This window comes from Ambystoma mexicanum, chromosome 1p, assembly GCF_040938575.1.
Source record: "Ambystoma mexicanum isolate Mex_15411 chromosome 1p, UKY_AmexF1_1, whole genome shotgun sequence".
Taxonomy (NCBI): Eukaryota; Metazoa; Chordata; class Amphibia; order Caudata; family Ambystomatidae; genus Ambystoma; species Ambystoma mexicanum.
The window spans coordinates 426,414,441-426,438,375 of record NC_090921.1 but is presented as its reverse complement, the minus strand read 5'-3'; the positions used below and the strand labels follow the sequence as shown (position 1 = coordinate 426,438,375).

Below are 23,935 nucleotides of genomic sequence, written 5' to 3'. Positions count from 1 at the left end.
TAGCGGTTGTGTGGGCGTGTGAATTCTACCATCTGTTCCTATATGGATGCCCACTCACCATTATCACCAATCACCAGGCCCTCGCCACAATATATGGCAAACCAACAGCTAAGATGCGAACATGCATCGCAAGGTGGGGACTCGGGCTGCACGAATACGCTTTCAAAATCGTACACCACCCGTGGAAGGACAACAACCCAGGGGGACTTCTTGTCCAGGTACCCGCTTCCAGCACATGCTGAGCGCCATTCCATCAAAGCAAACCAATACATACACTATCTAATAAGCAATGTACTCCCCAAATCCATCACGAGTACTCAACTGACAGAAGCCCTGAATAAGGACCACCTACTTCAAAAAATACAAGGATGCCTGAGGTGAAGTCAGTGGCACGTCAACATTGATCATGGACAAGCGCTATCTCCAACTTAAGAGAGACACTTCCACATCTTCAGTCATTAGACACACACTGTCCATGTCTCTCTGGAAGGGCTCTTGCTGAAAGAAAACAGAATTGTCATCCCTGCAAGTCTGCAAGAGCAAGTGCTTGCACTAGCACACTCGAGACATCGTATCGACGAAACAACAGCTTAGAACCAAGGTGTGGTTTCCCCCAGACGGACGAAAAAGTAGAACAGCTACTAGGCAAGTGCATCTTGTGCAAGGCAGTCACCCCATGCACTTTTCCAGAGCCTCTCAAGATGTTATTAATGTCGTTGCAAGTATGCTATGAAGTGGCCATTGACCTGTTCGGCCTGCTGGCCAACGGCAAGTACGTGCTGGTGATTCCGCCCAGGCGCAGTTCGTGCTTTACATTAAAGAAGATTAGATGCAGCCTTATTGTCTCCGTAGTTTCATTTGATTCCTTTGTTACTTTACTGTTTCGGAATCATCCTGTGTGAACGCAATGTCAATTACAACCCACTGCTCCAGCCTTGGAACAGCTTTCTATACACACGGTCCTCCACGATACAGGCATTATTCTTTTTGTTGTTGTTGTCAAGATCGCAATCTGCAGAGACCCTTTCCTCCCTTCCGGACTCTGGGACACTTGCGTGGAATCAACATTCCCAATCTAAACGGAAGCTCTTCAGACCATGCCCCGTGCCGTTGGTACTTGTTTTGATGACATCATCATTACACCGCTGAGCACTCGGAGCACATACCTCCCGGTATTCGTGCAGCCCTCGCTGAACACAGTTGCCCTAGACCCCTTGTAACCCACAGCACTGCTGCAACCCCTCCTTCGATACTTCAATGGGTAGCCAGTGTGCTCTGCTGCTGATGCCCTGAGCCTTGTCAGGGCTGTGCTGGCTCTGTTGCCTTCACACCACAGAAGTGGAGGCAGCCACTCTTCAGGGGACTCGGAGCTCTTCCCCTCTGGGTAGCACATCCTGCGCTGCCCATTGGTGCCAGCTTTCTAACCACAGAAAATGAGTTTGATAGTGAACCAGCTACACTGTCAATACACATAAGCCTGGAAGTGGCATAGTGTGGTGGAAATTGCACAAGGTGTAGGTAAGTGTAGCTAGAGGCCCATCCCTCCCACTGTTGTCCTCAGATAATTGGAAAGCATCACCACTAAACTCAGGTAAGGTGGAAAAAGATTAGGCAGTAAGCTTTATTACACAGACCATAACCATGATACATAACATAAAAAACAAGAAAAATGTTTTGGGGGACCAGGGATCAGGTGAGCAGGGGCCCTGCTCCAACGTAGGGCCAACTCGAGGCTGATCCCTTCCGCCCTTTCAGCAGCTTACGAGGAACTAGGTCCAGCGTTCCAGCTGTGCTCTTCACTGTTAGAATATTAATTCTTATTATTATTGTAGACAACTACCTTGCCTAGCCTCACTGCTGTGCCCCTCTTACTTGTTGTGTTCAGTGTCGCTCCTTTGCTCTTATTTCTTGCGCCCAACATCCCTGCTGTTCTCTTCTTGTCTATTGTGCCCAGTGTTCCTGCTGTACTGTTACATTTTATGGTATTACTTTACCTTTTATTTGGGACATTGCCCTGCCCAGCGTCCCTGCTGTGCTCTTCTTATTTATTGGGACATCCCCCCCCCCCGGCCACCCAGCGTCCCTGCTGTGCTCTTCTTATTCATTGGGACATTGTCCCGCATCCCCCGCCACCCAGCGTCCCTGCTGTGCTCTTCTTATTTATTCAGGACATTGCCCTGCCCAGCGTCCCTGCTGTGATCAGTGTTCCTGCCAGCTTGTGGCCTTGTGTTATCATTTACCCCTCCCTTGTAGCCCTGCTTGGGTATTTTGCCCTTGTTGATTTTTATGCCATTTTCCGGGTGGGACAGAGGGTTTCTTTCTTTCGGGGTGTGTGTGTGGCTCCTGCCAAACTAATGTAGAAGAGGGAAATGAGGAGTCTCTGATTTCCCTCCCTTCTTATGGGCCGAAATGGCGCTGGGGGCAAATTTGCACATCTTGTGCATATGCCAGTGTGCCCCGCTCCCCTGGGGTTGGCAGACCTTTGGTTTTCCCGTCCGGACCTCGGCCAACCCCTTGCAGGTACTGGTCACCTGCGCAGAGCACTGTTGGGGTGCCCGATAGTCTGGGGCTCCTTTGTTTAGAGCCAGGCCATCTCCCTGCACACACCTGTGTGGAGGGTAGATGGCCTTTTGTTGCCTGGGGCTCAGCCCCCACCAACCCTCCCTATTGTCCTGGGGGAGAGGAGACGGTTGCTGACCACATGGCCACCTCGCCGCTTATGCTCCTGGGCCATCTACCTCCGGGGCCGGGGGTAAGTGCACTCAGCAGGTACACTGGCGCGTCATTGGGAGGATAGCTCAGCGGCAGCGTGCGCGTCTTGGAAGCAAGACGACACGAAGCAACAACAAGTTCGATCCCCGGGTCCGCGCTTAGAAACCTTTGGGTGTTTAAGCGCGTTATAAATACGTAACTAAGAAAAAAGAAAAAAAAAAAACACAATTACGCAAGACAATTCCTGTAACAGCGCCTCGATGCCTGCGGGCTGTGTGAGCGCTTTATAAATGTGAAATAAATAAAAATAAAAATAAAAATTGGGCTGGGGCTGACTGTCCCAGCTCCTCCAGCAGCACTTGTTACGACGGGTGCAGTCTTTGATTTCTTCTATGTCTATGGGGTGCGATTGTCACTGCTGGTGCTGCTTCTCTTCACTCGACTTCTAACCTTCCCACACCCGTATTGGCCGGCTCCCGATCGTTTAATGTAGAGTGCTGGGTGGATAGGCAGTGCAGCACCAATAGTTACAGCATGGACAGCTGTGGATCCCTGGTGGTGGTCTTCAGTGGAGGGCGGTTATCGGCCTCTGCACACCCCAAACTCCACCCTTCTGCAGGAGCAAACCAGTTCCTTTTCAACTGGTCTCCAGTGTTGAGGTTAATGTAAGGCCATGAAGTCACTAGCGTCCACAGGTATTAAGTCCTCTTTATTAGCTCAGTTTACATCTCAAGTAGACAGTTGTTATATACGGTTTGTCTCTGTTAGGGAGAATTCTCATTTTATGGCTGATTTACCTTACCTATAGAGTCCCCCAGCAGCTTTGCTGGATTTGAAGGGTTTATTTCTTTTTACCTGCTAAGAGTGAGACTCTTTTTCCCACTCTTAGGCACTTTTGCTATGTGTGTTCTAGGCTATTTTTGTGTTTAATGCCTATGAGATTTTTTCTCTCACCCATAGGAACCATCTTTATGCACATGTGTCACACAGCACCCTCCGTGCCGTGACACAGGGGTGTCGTAGCGACCCCCAAACACAGACTCCATACCCTGGGACTGACTACTATCTCCCAGGGCATGTAAAGTCCCCATTGACTTTACTAGTCGATTTTTATGAACTTAGCCAGTACACCCCATCTTAATATCGAAGTACTGGAAGGGGTTAATAGTTTTTCCCCTATGTTCATTTTCGAGAGGGTACCTTAAAGTCCCCCTCTACAAAGTTTCTGGCTGGTGACAGTGGTTACTACCTTTTTATATTCGACCGCAAATATTTCTCTATGGGATTTTCCCATTGTTCGAGGCTACCTCTTTTACTGACAGCCTCTAACATACCGCCGGTTTATTTTATTATTAACTTTACTCCGGTAGGCTTTATTTGCCAGAACTTTGATAAAACTTCTTTCTCGAGTCTTACTCCATTTTCCTAACCCAGGTCGGGGATCCTTTGTTCGTCTTTTTGGCGGGCTTCTGCTAAGAAGCCCTCCTTTCGGCACCACTGAGTCTGGGGTGGGTCTGTTTGGGAGGGGGAGTAGAACCCCCGGACAGAGTTGCCACAGCAACTCAGGTCGCACTCTAACCTGATAGGCTGGAAGGTCTCCCACCAAGAAGACCACTCCACTGTGTGAGTGACAGCTAGGCTGTATGAATGGGTCTCTTTCTGCATAAAAGCACGGTCCTGAGGACTGGAAGAGCAAGACGTCGCCACTGGAACTACAGAACCAAAGGGAAGAGAAGCCAGAGACATCTTCAGCATCTACACCACCGGTCAAGCCCTGCCGGATCGTCTCACTACATTTCTTCCACACGACGAGAGGAGATCTTCAGCGGAGGAGCCTCTTTCCCTTGAGCTGGTGGGGTCAACCAGTTCACCTATCGCATCCTCGGACCTGCCTTGGTCGACTCGACAGTGCCCCGCACTTGAAGACCGGATAGCCAGGCAGCTATCGACCCAGGCGGCGATTAAAAGGAGCGTACCTTTTAAACTTCGTTTGGCATCACCGTGGCTGGTTTCATCCCTGGGTAATGCAGCGACTCGAACCTTCCTCCACGATGAGATCTTCTCTTCCTCTGTTGGACCCCTCAACCTGCAGGAACTACCAGGAACAACCGCCACCGCAGGAGCCACTTCTCCACGTTTAAGGTACATTGTTTCGCCAGGCCGCCCTTTCTCCGTGGTAGCCCTAAAGGTGTTTTAAATCCCTTAACTACTTGTAGGGTCGGCCGCCCTCTCTCTTAACATTGTCTTTCGCCTTGCATCTACCTCTTCAAAAGTTTTCTACTAAAGACTTAACTGCAGCTACAAGAACATTTTTGCTCCTAAACTCTTGGTCCTGTACCACCGACTCTGGCTCAGGCCTATTGACTCTGGCTGATTTGTTAGATGTGCTCTCACTAGATTAATTTTCAATGAGAAGTGTGTTGATGCACCTAAATCTTCTAAACCCCTCTTCCTTCCTACTGTTTTAACTTGTGGAGTGCCATTTTGCTCAGATTTCATTCACTTGTCTTTTGGTTAAAGTTTTACTGTGCATTACTTGTTCACAGAACTTCAGGGAAGTGTTGCTAGGGGGTGTCTGAAGATATTTCGGTTTAACTTGTACTTTCCCTCCCTTTCGTTGAATTGGTGGAGTGCCATTTGTAGTAGGTTTTCACTGTGCCGTTTTGCTCAGTTTTCACTATACCGCAAACCTGTCTACAATTGAATATGGAGTGGTATATGCTTTTCTTTTGACTAAACTTAACTTACTTTAGTAACTGTGATGTATGTGTTGACTTAGAAGTGTATAAAATAAATATATATTCTCTTTTTAATCCAAAATGTTGGTCAGTGTTTCCTTGCTCCATAGTACTGTACTACCTATTGTGTCAACCCTGAATACTGCTCACCTCCCTCTTGAGATAAGTCTGACTGCTCAGCCATAGCTACCAATTAAATCTTTGTGGTACGGACTGATACCAAAGGGGATTTATTGCTCTCACCTGTAGTCCTAATCTGGGATAATGCTCCCTAAGGGAACTGCCCTGGATTCTGCCTAACAGTCTCAGAAGGATAGCTCAGGGGCAACGTGCTCGCCTTGAAAGCAAGACGACATAGAGCAACACAGGTTCGATCCCCGGGTGCACACTTCTCTGGGTATTAAGCGCGTAATAAATATCGTAACCGGCTAGGAGCAGAATACTAGTTAGGAGCAGAATACAAGAACATCAATCTGGACAATTGTATTATCAAAACGTTATCTAAAGTTAAGACCCTGGGTGTATGTTTGGACTCACATCTTAATATGAAGGCCCAGGTGAATAGTCTTGTCTCATCAGCCTCCTAGTTTCTGAAACTTTTCCGTCATCTTCGTCCTTTGATTTCGGAAAAAAATGCTGAAACCTTGGCGAGAGCCATCATTGGCTCCAAATTAGACTATGGGTGTAGTCTTCTGGTGGGAATTACTCAGACAGAGATTCATCGCCTTCAGGTGATTCAAAATGGGGCTGTGAGAATAGTTAAGGGTTTGAGTAAAAGAGATCATGTATCAGATGCCAGAAGAAGTCTTCATTGGCTGCCGGTGGGAAAAAGAATTCATTTTAGGTTTCTGCTCATCACCCAAAAACGTATTGTTGGAAAAATGCCTTCATATTTGCAGGAGTTTATAGTCGCGAAGGATAAGGGTAGGTCTCTTAGATCCGACTATTCCAACACACTTAGTGTTCCTAGGCATAAGAATAGCAAAACAAGGCAGGGATCATTTGAAGTTGCAGCACCCATCGCATGGAATGCCCTTCCCACGGCATTAAGAACGCTGGCCTCAACTGAACTCTTTAAAAAGAAACTGAAAACATTGCTCTTTGCCTAAACCCCTCTGGGGTTACTAGGTCTAGATAATTACTCTGCTGTATTTTTTGTATGTTTTGTGTTTGTTAGTCTGCGCCCATTAGCCTTCGGGTACCAGGTCCGCAATATAAATTTGTTAACATAACATAACATAACACCACCCAGGCTATCTTCTCTCAGTTACTCTCTACTTGTAGCTGACTTTCTGGAATGCAGGCACATTAGCAAGACATAACATTCCACGTCAGACTCACATGACATCACCACTCACTCAGCTAGCCCCCTCTACAACATTTCATAAAGAATTGATATAATTAGTAATGGTGTAGGAAAGTAAATAATATGAGATCATCGTTTGGGAGGATCAAACCGACCACTCTTGCAAGTGCTCGTTTACCATGGTAGTGTTCTAATCTCTGGTCCAATGATCTGGCAGTCCTTTGTGAATGAGCACATATAAACCTTCTTTCAGACCACGCTTTGGACAGAGTATGCGTGTTCAGCACAAAGACAGCTTTTCAATTACATGGCAAAATAATTTTACCGTATGGGCCTCAACTTGGGGAATATTTTGTTGTCAGAAAAGTGGACACATGCGTCGATCAGACTGTCATTTCAAGCAAGGGAAAAAACATGTCCGCATGGGAAAATCATATGTCCGCATTTCACTCTCAAGTACACGTTCATGCATTGGAGAGCAACTTCACTCGGGTATACAAAGGACTAGTAATGTCTGCAATCGTAGTGTTTCAATCTAATATGTCCTTGTCCTAGCCATTGTCCTGTAAGTGACAATGGCTAAATGGGCCGGTGACCTCCTTGCCAGGTGTAACCATTCTGTGTGTGACTCGAAGGCTTCCATTCAAGCAATTGTTTATAACTCTGCCATCTTATGTTGCACCCCCAGATCAGGACTCTGTGTTATGGTTGTCAGCTGGTTGGAGGTGTGTTGGTGCAAAAAACGGGCATGAAGCTGGAATCTGGAAAAAGTCTTCTAGCTGTGGCTTCCCAGCTGAGCCATTGCCGAACTGTTCTCCGGCTCTTTGATGACCTCTCTATGTTTACTTACTCTGCACAGTATGGTTTGGGCAAAAAGGTAAGGCAAAATGGCATAACCATATTTCTGCCAGTGTGCTTTTCCATAATATTCATTTTCTCTTGATTGTTTCAACTCGCAACTTGTTTTCTGCATCTCTTCTTCGTACTATACCTTCAGCAGGGAACCAGGACTGGAAGTGGCTTAATTAGAATTGAAGTTCTCCTCCCCCTCTTAAAGACAATCAAACGGTTCCTCCTGCCCTCTTGTGTTCTCCTACCTTTCAACCTTTACACTCCATGTCCCCTTTTCTGCCTACTTCATTGTTTTCAAATAGGCCGAGAAAGTGCGGATGCTACACAGTCAGCCAGCACAATATTATGTGATGTTGACTCGCGTGAGTCTGCAAGTTGCCCTGTGAGAATCAGTGCATTTTGGTTAGACCCAAAGAGTTTTTATTCCCGTAGAATAAGAACATGTTATAAAGTCAACCCAGGGTTTACAAGAACAACCTAGTACATCATCTCGTAACAGACTGAATGGTGAGACTTAACTCTCTAGAAGATGAATTGGTGGGCTCAGACCAAGTCATAACACATAATGTAGTCTCAATAAATACATCAATGAGGTTTTAGCAGGTTATTACTTAACAAGATGGCAGACCAACCGGTGGTATGAATACCACGGATTTGCATGTTGGGGGCAGAAGGGAATCTGAATCCGACGTGGAGAAAACTACTAAACCTGAGTCTGCTCATATTCAAAGGGGTCATATTAATGAGATGGAAGAATGTACAACCCCCCACAATAGAAGACTGGAACAGAGATATGGTGTGGATTAACGACACTGAAGAACTATATATTGATTCGGTCACGCCACACAGTAGACCCAGAAACCTATGGTCACGATACAAGCAATATTTGGCTGATCTAAGCGAACCAGAAAACCTGAATACAGAAGGCAATTGAAATGTATATGTAGTATGTCTGTATAACCGAAAGTTGCAAATGTATGTGCATAACCTGTGAGCAAATATAAAGTTGTTAAAAAAAAAAAAAATCCCCTTTTAAAGGAAACATCTCATTTTTATATTTAACAAAAACTGTTTTGTAGACATGGTGCGGATTCTGTCCTGTGGTCTGCTGGAGTTTATTCTCTCTGTCACTCAGTATGGTCTGTTATGGGTTCAAATGCTGCCTCCGCCTATCTGACTGGGGGCATAGGAGGCCTGGGGTGTGGAATCAGTTTGTTAGGGTGCGAGAGGAAAAACTAGGTCTTGAGGGCCTTCCGGAAGGCAAGGTGGTCCTATAAGCAGTGGTAGATCAGTGGAATTGCATTCCAGATTGTGGGAGCTAGGAGGGAGAAGGAGGAACCCCCTATTCAAGAGTTTGAAAGTCAGTCTTTAATATGACTGCATCCTTGTCATAACATTGCGAGGACCGACACATAGATTATATTCCTTGTTAATAACTCCAGGAATGACTGCATCAAGACTGTCTATCAAGTATGCTTCTCTGTGCTAGAACACCCTGTGTTTGTTAGTATGTGTTACAGTACTATTAACCACTGTATCTGTGATATTTGATGTCTCGCACCCAAATAATTGAAACTGCTTGTGGTGGAAGCATCACAGATCCAGCATTTGAACAATCTGGCTTTTCTTGTGGATTAGCTCCCTTAGCGCCTAGATACATCATTATGAACCTACGTGCATGTTGAGCGATCTTCAGAGCTATACAGTTCCTTTTTCCCATGACATAAGAATCCCAATCTGCTTCTCTGCAGTTGTTTTTGCTTGTGAAATTGCGCAGAATTTTTGATACGTGTTTGTAATTTTTCTTTTTCTTTTCCAACTATTCTGGCATTTGTACAACCTTACATCAAAGGGGAGTTTTGAAGCTTGGATTTAATAGTCCTCGGTTTTTCCTCCATCTGTTTTCTCTTTTTCCTGTTTTATTCACAGGGATTTTTCAAAATGGCTTATGCTATATTTTGATACTCTTCATTTCATATTTTATTCTTTTCATACAGGTATGTTCCTACTTTGATGCATCATGGATGGGCTTTATGTTGTACTTACTACTAACAACTTACTACTGGTGGCTTCTCTATCACACATGTTTTTGTTATTTCAGATATTTCCCTGTTGGCGGACCTTTGCGGTCACTAATGCATTGTCCATTTTTGTCTGTCCTTGTAATGTTGATGACAAAGAAGTTGTCATATTAAAGACTGAAACAATTATTTTATGCCATTGAATGTTTTACACTACATGTATATAAACGGAAGCAATAATTCTACTTCTTGGCTTCATCCAGTACTGACAAAGGTCTCACTAGTCTTGCCTTGAATTGCGTGATGCTGCATATAGTTATTTTTATTATTGTTCATTGGTTAAAAATAAATTCAACCTTAACAAATCAATGCAACAGGATTATTGTTTAAAATAAGAAAACCAAAGTAAAACATTAAAATCACAGATTCTCTAAATAAGCGTACATTGAATCAACACCTGTGCTGACAAAAAAGGTCTAGATTACATTCAGTTTTAGGCTACACACAATATTTACCACAGAAACCACAGTAAATGTTTTGGAGCCAGTAATGCATGTTTCCCCCAAAAAATCTTGATCAATGCTCTCACAGGCATCAAAGATTGTTTTAAAGTGCAGATACCTTTGAGAGCTCCATAGTACAAATGTGGATAACTGGTGTGCACAATGTACTGGTTAAGCACATTTTGAGTATAGTTGGTGGTGCCCTCTCCTTCATCTTTAAATACACTGCTACACTCACAAGGGCATGGCCAACGTTAGAAGTATCAACGCTGTCCTTTGCTGCAATAGGACAAATGCCAACTTAATTAGGTTTTACCCCAAGAAAAGTACATTTACGTGACTTTTCTGTGTACCCACATAATGCAAAATGCAAGCTTTCTCAGTTTATTTAGGTGCAGAAAAACCTGCCAGTACATAACCCTTCAATAGAATTGTATTTTTAGTAATAGTCCCTGCAGTCACATGGCCTACAAATAGTTTATGGTCTTTACATCGAATGACATGCATCGAAACACAAAAATGCATCGATGAAAATCCATTGAATGGAAATGCATCGAAATGCTATCTTTTACATGTAAAAGTAAATATCCATCAAAACGTGTCCCTCGAATATATGGATGGACAAGTTTCAATGGATATGTGCATTTAAATGTAAAAGATAGCATTTCGATGCTTTTATTTTCCACGGTACAACGTTACATGGAGCTGTCCAGTGCTGTAATTTTTGCAATGGCCAGCTCCTTGTAACGTTTTAATTTTTACTGTATATTGGGGGGGCCAGTGCTGATGATTAATCTGTCCTTGCACTTCCCTTTCTTGCTTGTTTCCACCTTTTTCTCCCCCAGCTCGCCTTTTTCCCATCAGTGCTCTTGAAATGCTTCCAGGGAAGTGTAGGTCCGGTACTAACAAACTCCTTAACATGACATCATATCGCCTGCCCTTTCCCCCATCCTACACAGCGTGTAGGTGCAGCATGCATATGAGGTAGGTGGCCTGACCACAAAGGGGAAATCAACATCCAAATATTCCTTTAAGCAGAGCATAACATGAAATTAAAGGGCATAGCATATGCTGGTGGGAAAATGATAATGTCACAGCAGATGTTGGAGGTTGAGCGGTAGAGAGGGGGCAGTCCTGCTGCTTCAAAATGCTTTGTCGTTCACCCTCAAGTGACCAAATCTCAAACCTTGAGCTCATAAGTAGAAAGCAGTTGGGGGAGGGGATTATTTAATGGTGTTGAGACACATTGATCTGGTGTAGTAGTTACCTCAACTGGGCTGGATCGTCTTGCTGTGGCACTCATCACCTTTGTTGAGTAAACCTAAAAATTCTTTTGAACAGGGCATGTTTTGCCATAGCAGTTCAATGCAGTACAGAAGCCCCTCTCAATTTAACATCCTACCTGCATATCACTAATTTCCCACATACTCCCCCTACCAATCTCCCTAGCAGTCCTGAATCTTTGGTGGCCAAGCATAGTCGTGCAAAAATGTGTTAACACCCTTAGCTATACGCCGAGTTGACTTAATGTTCTCTTTTAACATAATCATGCAACTGTAGCATGGGAAGGGATATTGGAAAGAGGGTTTGCATGTATGGATGTATATATGTATACCATTTGTTAGTATGTCTCAATGAATACCAGATGGCTTAGTCAATGGACTCACTCAGCGTGGAACCTACAAACTGAAGCCCACCCTTACCTGAGGGTCCCCAGGATCACACCGCTATCACACCACAGAACAGGGCTTATTTGCCTGAGCACTGATCTTTGAATACAGATGTATTCATGGGGTGTGAAAAAATGCCATCTGGCATGGGTGTGAAATCTCTAGCTTTTTGACTTTTTAATTAAAATAAAATGATGCGCTCATTTTTTTTCTGAAAGGGCTTCCTTCTAATTAGAGCCCCGTCTCATAAAAGCTGTACCAAAAGTGTATCCATGTGTCTTTGCTGCACCGGTCTCATGACATCTGCAGCTCCTGCTCTTCACTGGCAAGGAGCAGATTCAAGGGCCATATGTGCATTCCTGAAAGCTGCTGGGACACCAAGTACCGGCAGTCAGAGGTGAAATTATTTACTTGTGCACCTCCAATCTAAAATATTATTGCCTTAATACCTCTCGTGGCAGAGTAATTTCTAAAATAAGCCATCTCTCATTATGGTATGGTGACTGCAAAGAACACAGAAATATTAATGGCCACAGCAGTCTGAGCTTCTACAAGTGTCAAGTATGTGATCTCCAGCCAGCTGTTTCAGGGTCATGTTTATTCAAGACCAGTCTGATTATCTCCACTTCTGTGAGTGGGATAATAGCCATGGGGCTGCCTTACTTTGATTCTCTAGGAGGAATGGTAACACATCCCCTCAAGGCACTGGAGCTCTCACCAGGAGATCACCTGGGAACCCTGACTCAAAAGGGCTCTTGCATAATAAAGGCCAGCATCACATACCAGGGTGCTGCATACCAAAGGGCCTTTGAAGTAAATAAGCTTGGGAAGGGGACAGATTTAGAGTAGCCATAGCGGGAAGAGGTGCCAGAGATGGGGTGGTGCCCTTTTGTTTTTCTGTGCCATCAATGTTCTGCAGGAAAAGGCATTCTGGGAATATCAGAAGGCAAGGGTCAAATGTTACAGCAACAGGGATTGGACTCCTCACAGCAGACCTACTTTTGGCCAATTCCTTGTGGCCTTTTCCTTTTTATAAGAATGGGGTCTGACACGCTTTCGATTTATCTTTTGGATTTCAGAAGAACAAGAATACACTTTTGAACCTCTGATGGGAGTGCTGTCCCTTCCAAAGTCCCCTGAAATAGAGGTGAAGGCAGAAGGCACTCAAGGTAGAGAAGGGCTATGTTCCCTTACCATCCACAGGGCACATTGTGGGAGAATTGCAGTGGACCAATGCCTGCCACTGTTTCTGTCACTGTTTCTCCATTTCGAGCTGCCCTCAAACTGCTTCGACCACGCTCAACGCCTTTGGACTGTCACGGGACCTGTGGTGCTGCTTTTGGCCCTCTTTGCAATCTTCGAACCGCTGACCACATCTTTGAACCGATTAGCCACCACCTTACACTCGTAACACTCATCGCCACCTCACCGCTGCGTAATGTGAGGGGTCAGAAATGTGAGGCAGACAACTTTGTGAAGATTTTTCTAAAGATGCCATTTTATTAATTCAAAGGGTTGGATAAACGCCTGGCTATCCCTACCCTGACAAGGATTTTCCTGCCTAAAATAAACAAAAGGAAACACTCGAACAAAAGTTTTCTGTCCCTCTCACTTGTATAGTTAACAACTCAACAAGGTATACATGGCAGTTGAAAACCAACAAATATAACAGTTAAGTTTGCATCATAATAACTGTCTTTCCTTATACTCTGGGTGAATTCCCCTTCACCAGAATCAACAGGATTCTGTTCAACAGTTCCAAAAGAATAAGGAAATCCCGTCTTGTAATAAAGTTCCAATGCAGTTCTTTTGATTCCAACTTGACAACACAAGTTCCAATACTTCAGAATTGTTCAACAAGGTTTTTCCTCTTTTCACTTGTGACACAAAGAATTGCAAACAACTTCCTTAGTTCATTAGGATCAACAGAAATTGTCTTTGTCAGGATTATTCTGCAAAAAAACACTTGCTTTGGCAATGTTAGATAATTCTGCAGTAGTTTACACAACACTTGCTTCAGCAATGTAGATTTGTCTTGATTATTCTGTAATACTTCACAATTAAATCTCAGTGGTTCAACCACTTCTTTATGACTTTTAACCACACACCACAGTTCTTCATTAACTTCCACCTGGTCCACTCCTCTGCCAGGCCTACTACTGGAAGGTTCTCTGCTCTGGTGTACTCTCCTGCCAGAACAGAGTAATCTGCTAACTACAAGAACTACTGTGGTAAAGGTTAGCTTCCAACAAATTAGCAATGTTTTTTGCCTCACAACATCAAGTTTAAGAATTTCTTCAGGGTAAACAAGAACAACACTGTTGCTGTTTGTTACACACTTGTGATTGCCACACACTCTGCAGGTAATGCTCAACTCCTTCTGAATACCGTCTACCAGAAGATCAGCCATCTTGACACTCTTGTTTCCCTTCTTCCGCATTAGCCAAATGCTGACAATGGTTCTGTCTTACTCTGGCAATGTGGGTTCATGCCATTTCGTCTTATGAGCTCTTTCAAATATGGGCAATAGATTTTACAAACATTTGGATTCTCATTTGCCCCCTCCTTGCATTGATATTGGTTGTTCTTTTTAACCTGCCTTGTTATAGTTCTCTTTTGTTTCTTTTTTGAATTTCACTCTGCTTGTATTGTTTCTAATGTTAAGGCACCCAGACTTGGCAAGCGAGCGGTTACGGAGTGCTCCGCTGTCACAAACTCTTAGTGAACTCACTGGGTCTGGCCTGCGCATCTTTATGCCTCGCTGCCTCCAAGTTCTATGCTTCTGCTGCTTCTCACGGTCCAACAACCTGCTTCTTTCAGTCTCCTGCGGCCCTGCGCCACTCGAACAATGAGCTTTCACTGCTCCAGAGGCTCTCCGGTGCTCGCCTTCCTCTGGAGACAGCCTTACTTCAGGGAAAGCTTTTAAAGGTTACGCTTCCCGCTGCGCAACCTCTGCAATTTCGGTCTCTAGAGGGGAAAGCTTCCAACTCCAATGCTTCCTGCAGCACGACCCCTGCAATTGAGGCTTCTAGAGGAAAAGACCCTCTCAGGACTGGCAACTGTTCGACACTCAGCATTGGTCCAGGCATCTCCTTTCTCCTCCAGATTTTGCTAATGCTGCAACGTGGAGAGTTCTCAACTACTCCACCTCCTACTTCTACTCTTCTCTATAGCCTGCACTTTTTAAGCCTCCCATTCTCCCTCTGGTGTGGGTCATTTCCACTAATATACTGCACCATGCAGTTGTGTGCCTTTGCAGCTCCTTTCTTCGTCCAAGTACTTTGGGGATTGTGGGAAGTGGAATCCACAATGTAAAAAGCAACTTTCTAACTATTTCTATTTTACAATAAGCCATTAGAAAGGTGGGGTTGCAGGGAAAGTTGAAAAAGGGGGTTTCCCATTCTTCAAGACCTGCTTGGTCCTCCAAAAGAACACCATCCCAAGGGTCGGGATCAGAAAGTGTCTGCCTTTCCTTGGCCACATGAGAGGGGGCCCATGGCAGGTTTGCTGGCGGAATCATCTCTGATGCATCACAGTAAGCATCTGACTTGCTGAATCTTTGAACACTGCATTAAACCAACAGATCTTCTTGACAACAAATTTGAACTGCTGGAAGCCATTCTGTCACACACCAACTCAATCCAGCAGAAGCATAGTCTTGAACCGACTCGGCCTCCGATTCAAACCTGTTGGAGTCATGGAACCACATTGCCTCAAACGCCGACTTGATCTGCATAGAGCCCCTATGACTCTGACGCTCCGCTAGATCAACGTGACTCGATGTAGCTCAAATTCTGTTAGACTGCAAGGAAAGTGCTGAGAAGCCCTGTTCGATAATTTTGGACCACCCAACACAACAACTAAGGTACTATCACAAGCCATGTCCCATTGACCACCTTCTGGGACCATAGGGACCTGTAAGCCACCTTTTCCACCTTTTCCTGAAGACAGTATCCTTTTGAACAGTGACATTGCTGCAAGTTCCTGCCTGATGACCCCAAGTGCCCAGAATTCCATACTACACTTTTCTGAATAGTGTGCGTTTTCTTTACAGGATTGGGTTTTTGCTAGCGTTTTAGTTATTTGTTTTCAATTTATTGTTTAATTAAAGTATTTATATAGATCATTGGTTTAATATTTCTTTTATTTTGGAGTCTTTGTATTCTTGCTGTTTGGTTTGCTACTGTTTTCACCGCACACCTTTCCTGAGGGTATAGCCTGTCCTCGGCCCATGTTACTACAAACATCAAAGGAGATATACTGGTCAGGCTGTGTCTGTTTTACCTTTTATATTTGTGATCACTGCTGGTTTAGTAGTAGTGTGAGGCTGAGTAGGCAGTTTTGCCACTACTTGTCCCAATACTCCTGCAGAGCAGTAATCATTTTGCCACACTAGATACAGGGAATGAGTCAAACCTCATTTTGTTTTTGCCATGCTGCCTACATGCTTTGCATTTGGAAGCAGACTCGCCCTTTCCTCTCACTCAACCAGCATAACATTTAGTTGCGGCCTACACACCCATGCTTCCTCTCCCATCCCTTTCCTCTAACCCCCCCCGCACCCCAAAGCTGCTTATTGTCGCTACACAAGCAACAAACGTAACATTATCTTAATTCCTTCCTGTCATGCATCGTTCTTCTCGCTCTTATCTTTACATGCAGCTTTTTAAGGGTGGTTACAGGCCACTGCAGATCCATCCATGCAAATAACCAACTTTATATGTCCATTGGGTGTATTTGTAATTTCAGGGCAAAGGTATAAGCTCCTTAAATTGATTGCAGTGTACCACTGCTTCTGTGATCCCTGCTGTCCGAAGGGTGCCAATAAAGTACTGCCTTATAATGTAATGTTTGGCCATTGTGTCCCATGGGCCTGGCCATAATATTTGTGTTTTTGTGAATCTAGAGGGACAGTCTCATGGTCATACATTTAATGTCAGACAACCTGCATGGCCCTAGCATAGCCCTGCTTTATCCCTTACTTTTCCCCATAACCAACAAGCCTCTGGTTTTCTCTGGTGTAACCTTGTTTTCTTTTTGTTTTTCCCACGACAGGAGAAGGACCAAGTGGTGCGGTTGCTCTCGGTCCTCTCTAACATGGCCGATCAGCTCTACTACCCATGTGAGCATGTGGCTTGGGCTGCAGACGCCAAGGTGATCCACACTAAGTCCGAGAAGTGGTGGACGATCAGCACGGCTCTCTGGGGTATTTCTCTGCTCCTGGGCATTGTGAGGTTAGCCTTTTTTTTTTAACGCTAGGTATTCAGTCTGTTGTGGGACAATGGGCATAGAGGAGAAGAAGAAATCACTTGGGGCCACTGCAAAATGCTTGTAAAGAGAAGTTGGGCAATACAGCTTGGGCTGTTTTGAATGCCTTGGCAAAAAAGTCTAGGAGGAGAAAACAAATTAATGTACTGGGTATATGACCTATTTCGCAGAAGATGTGTGAGAGAATGACCAATGCCAGTTAGAGCCAGGAAGTGGGAGTAAGACTGCCCAGGTCAGGAACATCAAGAGCAAGACAGGTAGTAGTTGAGGCTGGTTATCCGAGGTGGGAAGTAGGAAGATTGCACCAATCATAAGGTCTGGTTTTGGTTGGGATATATGGAACCCAAAACCGCTTGGTACCGCCAATTAAGATGCAGTGACAGAAGCCGGAGATTGGCGAGCATGATGCTGGTACTGTGAACTGGCAAGGCAATGTTGGTCAGCCAGTGTCTGGAAAGAGCATTGCAGGGGAGAATGGTGGTCCCTTGCCAGAGGTACCAGGGACATAGTAATGTGTAAGTATCTCAGGGTGGCAACAGTAAAGACAGACAGAAGTAGGTTGGAAAAAAGCCTAATCTAAACCTAAATCTAAGATGGGAGCAAGCTTCGACCATCAAACAATAACAAGGCAGACCTAATGGTGTCTTGTCAAATAAAAGGGCCTATACTAAGAAAAACCTATTGCCAATCCTTAACGCTAAATACAAAAGAAGTGTCGGATAATGTTCATAAGAAAGAAAGAAGTATTCACAAATAATAAGTCAGGATGCGGTAGTCGGGGTCTCCCTTCCCCGCGTTTTAACTACAGGATAAGGTGGGATTCCGGAGCACAGCACACGCTCAAGCTTTCCCAGCACAAGCCAACTCTCAGCTATCAGGGCCTCCGGTGGTTAAGTCTCTTTTGTACAAAATAATTCTTGCCTTCGAGGACCTGATGTGTTTCAAAACAATAAACAAAAGGTTCCATTCTGTATACACGGTGGGTGATTACTTTTTCACCCCTAGATCCCCCTCTTTCGGGCTCAGATTTACAACACATTTTTAGCAATATCAGAACCTTCAGTAGTTCTGTATCTTGCTTCTGAGGGCCTGATGTTTTCCAAATAACAAAACAAAAGTTCCTTCTTGACTACACTTAGGCGATGTTTCTTCACCCCCAGTCCCTCTCTTCCGAGCTCAAACCTTCCTTCATTATTATTATTATTCATTATATTATTTGTTAGGCGCAGCCAAAAATGGCCTGGAGGCATACCGGCGCCCAAAACTTATCAGCAACGAGCAAACAGGTTATTGGTGTCTGAACGGTCCTCCTTATTTAAATGCATGAGTTTTAAGTTTATTCTTAAATACCTCAAGTGTCGGACAATTTCTAAGAACTGAGGGTAAGGCGTTCCATTTTATCGGAGCAGCCGCCCAGAAATCACCTCGTCTAACTAATTCCAGAGAAGTTTTTGGAATTTGCAGATTTTCTTTGCAATTTGACCAAAGAGTGCGCACCACCTGTTTGTTTTTTAGTCTATTGGCAATATATGCCAGAAAGAATCTTTTTGAATATTCGCTTCCCTTCGTCGCGTTCACTACGGCTTTTAATTCACAAATCTTAATGTCTTTTTAAACAGTTCACTGTGGACATCCCTCTGCCGGGTTCACTCTTGTCAACAAACTCTGCATCGGGACGTTAGACTTCGCCCACTGCTTATCAGTATCCCTTCTTCGGGATCACTTTTGCCAACTTTGTCATTCACACAATTCCTTGAACAGTTTTTACGATGCTGGATTTACTTTCCTTAGCTTCACAACCATTTGCCGGTCAAAGATTTTCAACTGTACTGAGGATCTTACTAGGCCCCTGTATGACCACGTTTACCCATTTCCTAAGGTCTTCTGATAATGGCAGTTTCAACAAAGGAGTAATCGGCCAGAGTTTCCTGAGTGAGCACCCATATGGTGCCAGACTCCTCTGTTGCTGGTTTTCCCCCTTTTTAGTAGCAATAGTTCCTTATGCCTTCACAGTTCAATTAGCCGTTTGCTGTTTTTCCTTCAACACAGTTCGGTTTCTTATTGGCTCTCCCCTCGACTTACCGGCTGTGATGAACCGCTTTGGTGTTTTTTTTCTGGCGTCAAGGTTGGTACCACGGAGACAAGCGTCTCTCCCCAGCTTGGAAATTAGCGGAGGGTCCCGTGTACCGTTGACATCTGCTGCAACACACGCTGGCTATTTTTCGCAGTCTTGCGTCCCTTCGGCGGAGGCTTCACGGGCCTTGGTCGGAAAGAGCAAGGCCGCTTGTCTCATGGTCACCCTCTTGGTTTATGCCGTCTTTCTGCTCTCCTCCTCTTGAACTGCCGTGCTGAGTTAGCTCTCTCGACGTGCAGTCTTTCTTGCTCATATTGTGCTCTCGTGCTTGACCTTTTTTATCCCTGTGGGGAAGGGAAAGGCCATCCTGTGTGAGTGATTCTGTTAAATTGCCTGACTTTGACTGACCTTCGTGTTGGGACATGTCGGGTATCGGGTCCTAAAGTTCATCTGTTGTCTTTCATAGTGTGCAAAAGTGTTTGTGTTAGACAAGGGGGAGAGGGTAGAGAGGTTGAGTGTCCTATTTCTACCACGTTTCACCCGTCGGTGTTCCTGCTCCATTCCCGTAGGACCCACCCTTCCAGGTGATCCTCCCTCACCTGTCCATCCCCAGGAACTGGATCCAGTAGCGATGGCTGTGTCCTGGCCACCTGGATGACAGATCCCCGGGCACTAGTTAGGGAGACACCTTCAGGTTTCTTACAAATGTCAAAGCAGGAGCAATGAAGATGAGGTTTGAGGTGCCATGGAAATGGGTAGAAGGTGAAAGTACTTGTGAGAGATGACAGTGCAGGGCACAGCTCAATTGCAGGAGTATGGCTGTAACATAGACAATACAGTCCATTACATAAGCAGTCATTGTGCAATTCCAGTCAACCTTGTGGTGTCTGTGGCTTAGAGATGACTGGTAGACAAGCCTTACATTACACTGTTGGAGACAGAATGCTCAATTTAGATTTTCTGATATTCTGAAAATGGGCGAACAGGACAGTAGTACAACCCAAATTAAGAGTTCAAACACTAGAAGTATTAGTTCCGAACTGTAGATGCAACCTGGATTAAAAAGGAGTGATGTTTCCTGTGAGACCTGTTCTGCACACCGCACCACTTGTCCACAGTGACCATGTTCAAACTGGGAGAGAAAAAACTGGAAAACATTTTTCTCAATGCTTACCAATTCTATGTTCGAGATCTGAACTGCAGGCACGTTGACATATTGGACAAAGCAGAACAAGGTTTTAAAAAGGCTACACACACACTTACTTCCACCAAACCTCAATTTGCAAATCACCTTTCATCTTAAAGTGTTTTTTTAAAAAAATATATATTTGTATTTGGTGAACAAGCACCTTTACAAACATAGAAACGTGAACATATTCATAAAAAGTATTACAGATAAAAACAAGACTGGAACAAAGCTGCATAATGATCATGAAATTCATACTAAAAACCAAACAATACAATAAAACTCTCTAAACTAACAATAACAGCTTACTTTTCACAAAATAAAATGCCAACTTTGACAGATAACCAGGTTCGTAGACGAAAACAACTAAAGGCATGAAATCAGACCGAATATAAATTGAAGTTCTTCGAGCACAGAACCAACAATACATTATAAGTATTCAATTATGGGTGAGACATTTGAAGTAATTATATCTCTTCTCGTTTACAAGGTGTTACTCAAAACTACAACCTTACATTACAAATTTCATGCGCACACAAGAATAACATAACATCTCAGAAATGAAAAAAGGAGGAAAATATAAATGCGAGAAAATAAATGGGAATATATACACAAAATAACAGATTAACCAAAAACACAAATCCATACACCCTAAGTACCCTAAATACAAATAATCCTCACATTGCATACACAAATAAAAAAAATAAAATACAGAAGCACTCTGTGCACATCTGTGCTCATCAAGGTCAATATGAGCATCACAAACGAAGAGTACTCTTTTTTTTAACACATCATCTATGAAATCCTTTTTCTACCGTGACATTTTATTTGTTTTGTTTGTACATACTTGCCATGTCTCAAATTCATATAGTTTTTCCTGAATAAAGTTGAGGAGACGCATAAGAGACAGCACAAGTGACTTATTTACTCCCCACATTCAACGTGTCCACAGTAAATTTCGTGATTCACGATTCCTCATGCAAGAATTTGCCCATCAATTGCTTTCTTTGAGTGTCTAAATAGTTACAAAATATGACAAGATGTTTCAATGTTTCTTGCTCATCCTGCCGAGCGCATCATCGTCAAGATCCATCAGATGATACTATTCTATTGGAATGCCAATTTTTAATGTGCAAATTGGTATGCAGTAGGTTTAGTCTAAATCTCATATACACATTTCTCGGCTTATGACAGGGAAAACATGCAAGTTACCGCAGTCTAGGATATTGTTTATGCCTACATTCGGCATATTCTGTATTGGATTTGTACCCCGCAATGCAGTCAGAAATATTGGACCAGTCATTTTGAAAATTCCTTTTTTTTTTTTTAAACTAAAGATGGCCGTACCAATAGATCATTAGGGTCCATTGCAATTGCACCTAGAAGAGACCCCATTTGTTTATTGAAGTGAACAATAGATGCTTGATGGGATGTAGAAAGCAATACAGCAAGGTCTTCGTATAGTGAGTCGGCCGGTGGATGTAACATTTTACCATAATTAGTTAACATCCTCCAGTATAATGTGGACGCCAATGAGGAAAGGCCACGCTCATGAACGAGAATAGAGTTGGGCAATGCCTGAGGAAGCCCAAGGACCGTTTTCCATATCTTGCCTTGTACCTTATTTAGAATTGACAAAGGTCCAGTCCATATAGTATGGTCACCTCGAGTTTCAAAACATAGAAATCTGTAATGGGCATGAGAGAAAATTTACAATGCCTATGAAATATATACTTCATTTGAGCTGTAGGATGGGTGACCTTGGTAGTAAGAGAGCTCTGCCACATCTTAAGTGAATTAATATTGCAAAGATTGTAACCCAAATAGGTCATACCTAAGGTACGCTGAATTGGATTTGCGTCACTGAACCATTTGAATGTGCACATTTTTTTCCTATTGGCAAAAACAATAATATTTGACTTCGAGGGATTAGTTACCAAATTGTGTTTTTTGGCAAAAGAGGAAAATAAACCGAGTTTGTTCTGTAAACCAAAGGGAGTACGGTGGAACAAAATAACGTCATCCGCAAATGCAAGCCAGTGCAAGCGCAAGCCTCCCAATTTTGCTTAAGTGCTTTCTTCTGGGAAGAAATTCGCCTACTGATTGTCTTACTTCCGGAGGACAATCGGTAGGCCAATTTTCGTGCTTCAGGTCTCATGAATTGTTCTGAGGGTGCAAGGAGGAGAGAGTAGCGGTAGAGCAGAAATAACAGAAAGATGGTGGCATTTTAATCATAAGCTTCTTTTTACAATGCATTTTCAAAGTTCTTGTGGGTCTCAGAATACAGAACTTGAAAGGAATAGTGGCAAGGAAGGGACAGTACAGATAAGGAGACAACATTATGTTGGTTCTTGCACATATGAAGAAAGAAAAGTGAAGAAACTGACAGATTTTCAGGGTTCTCCTGCAGTACAATTTGATATACAAAACAATTGGTTGGAAGAAAGTCCTGGTTTACTCTTAATAAATGAAGTAATCAAAATTCTGCCATGGCTGACAATGTAAGTATTAAAAACTGTCCAATCGCAACAGCCCTTTTTTATTTCCAGGTCACTACGGGTATTGTGCGTACTGCAGAGGAAGTCCAGAAGGAAACCGAATGGGTAAGATTGTATTTTTTCCCTTTGAGGAGGTTGGATTAACTTTATCTTTTGCTGCTGTGTGCGTTAGTGTTGCAAACCACCCAAAGTGACAAACGGACGCATTTAGGAGGAAGAAACTGACTTTACATTCTGCAGCATTTTAAAAACATGTGTATCCGTGTTCCCTGAATGGTGTCTTGTTGCCCATATGGTTGACCCATAGATGACAATTAATTTTTCCCTGTAGTATTAAAGCTCTGAGGAAGCTCAACGGATTGTGTTAAACGCCCCTTGGCCCATTTTACTTTTCTCAAAAAAATGTATTTCTGTTGAAACCAAACCCAATATGTTATTCTCTAATATATAACAATTATCTTAAAATGCTATGTTATCGCTGTTTTATGCTTGCATATCAACCCTTATGAAAATATCAGTTGTAGCATGGTAAGAGTACATACCAATCAATACTAATATGAATGCAGTAATCCCAAGTAATCGGCATATGTTAGTGTAGGGAGCCACATCAGGCCATTTTCCAAATGTAAGAACAGTCATCATGTTGGCTCTGCCTGCAATACCATGCCACTGTAAGAAAACATGCCCATACTGGCTACACCAGTGAAGGCCAGTATCCATTCTCCACAAGAACACTCATGTTGGCTTTGCCTATAATACTACTTAAAATGCCATACTACTGTACAAATACATGTAGATACTCACTGGTCAATTATAGAAACGGGATTTCTCCTTAAAATCACTTCTGTCAAAATCAGATTGATTCATTTTACTATCTCCTCCACAAGGCTATGCTTCCATTCCTGGGAGTTTCTCTTCAAAGCGTTATTATATGATACTTGGATCAAATTGGTAAATAAAAGTGAATTAAATCTATACTTCCCAAAATTAATTTCATTCTTAAACGATTGTTCAGGACCGTGACATGGAATAGCAGTGTAGCATATGTGTAGCCGGTAAGATTGCACAATGAGCTAAGCGCCCGCCCCTGAAATCTGTGTGCAGTCT

At 43.5% G+C, this 23,935-nt stretch overlaps 1 protein-coding gene across 2 annotated transcripts in view; it reads left to right on the top strand.

Annotated features, from left to right (window-relative positions):
• The window catches only part of PEX11G (peroxisomal biogenesis factor 11 gamma), a 221,962-nt gene that overhangs the window by 121,540 nt on the left and 76,487 nt on the right, over window positions 1-23,935 (top strand). For both annotated transcript variants that reach the window (XM_069649240.1, XM_069649241.1), the window contains exons 2-4: window positions 7,445-7,633; window positions 16,858-17,036; window positions 22,880-22,933. In XM_069649240.1, coding sequence (XP_069505341.1) covers window positions 7,445-7,633; window positions 16,858-17,036; window positions 22,880-22,933 — 422 coding nt within the window. The remainder of the gene's footprint in view (window positions 1-7,444; window positions 7,634-16,857; window positions 17,037-22,879; window positions 22,934-23,935) is intronic.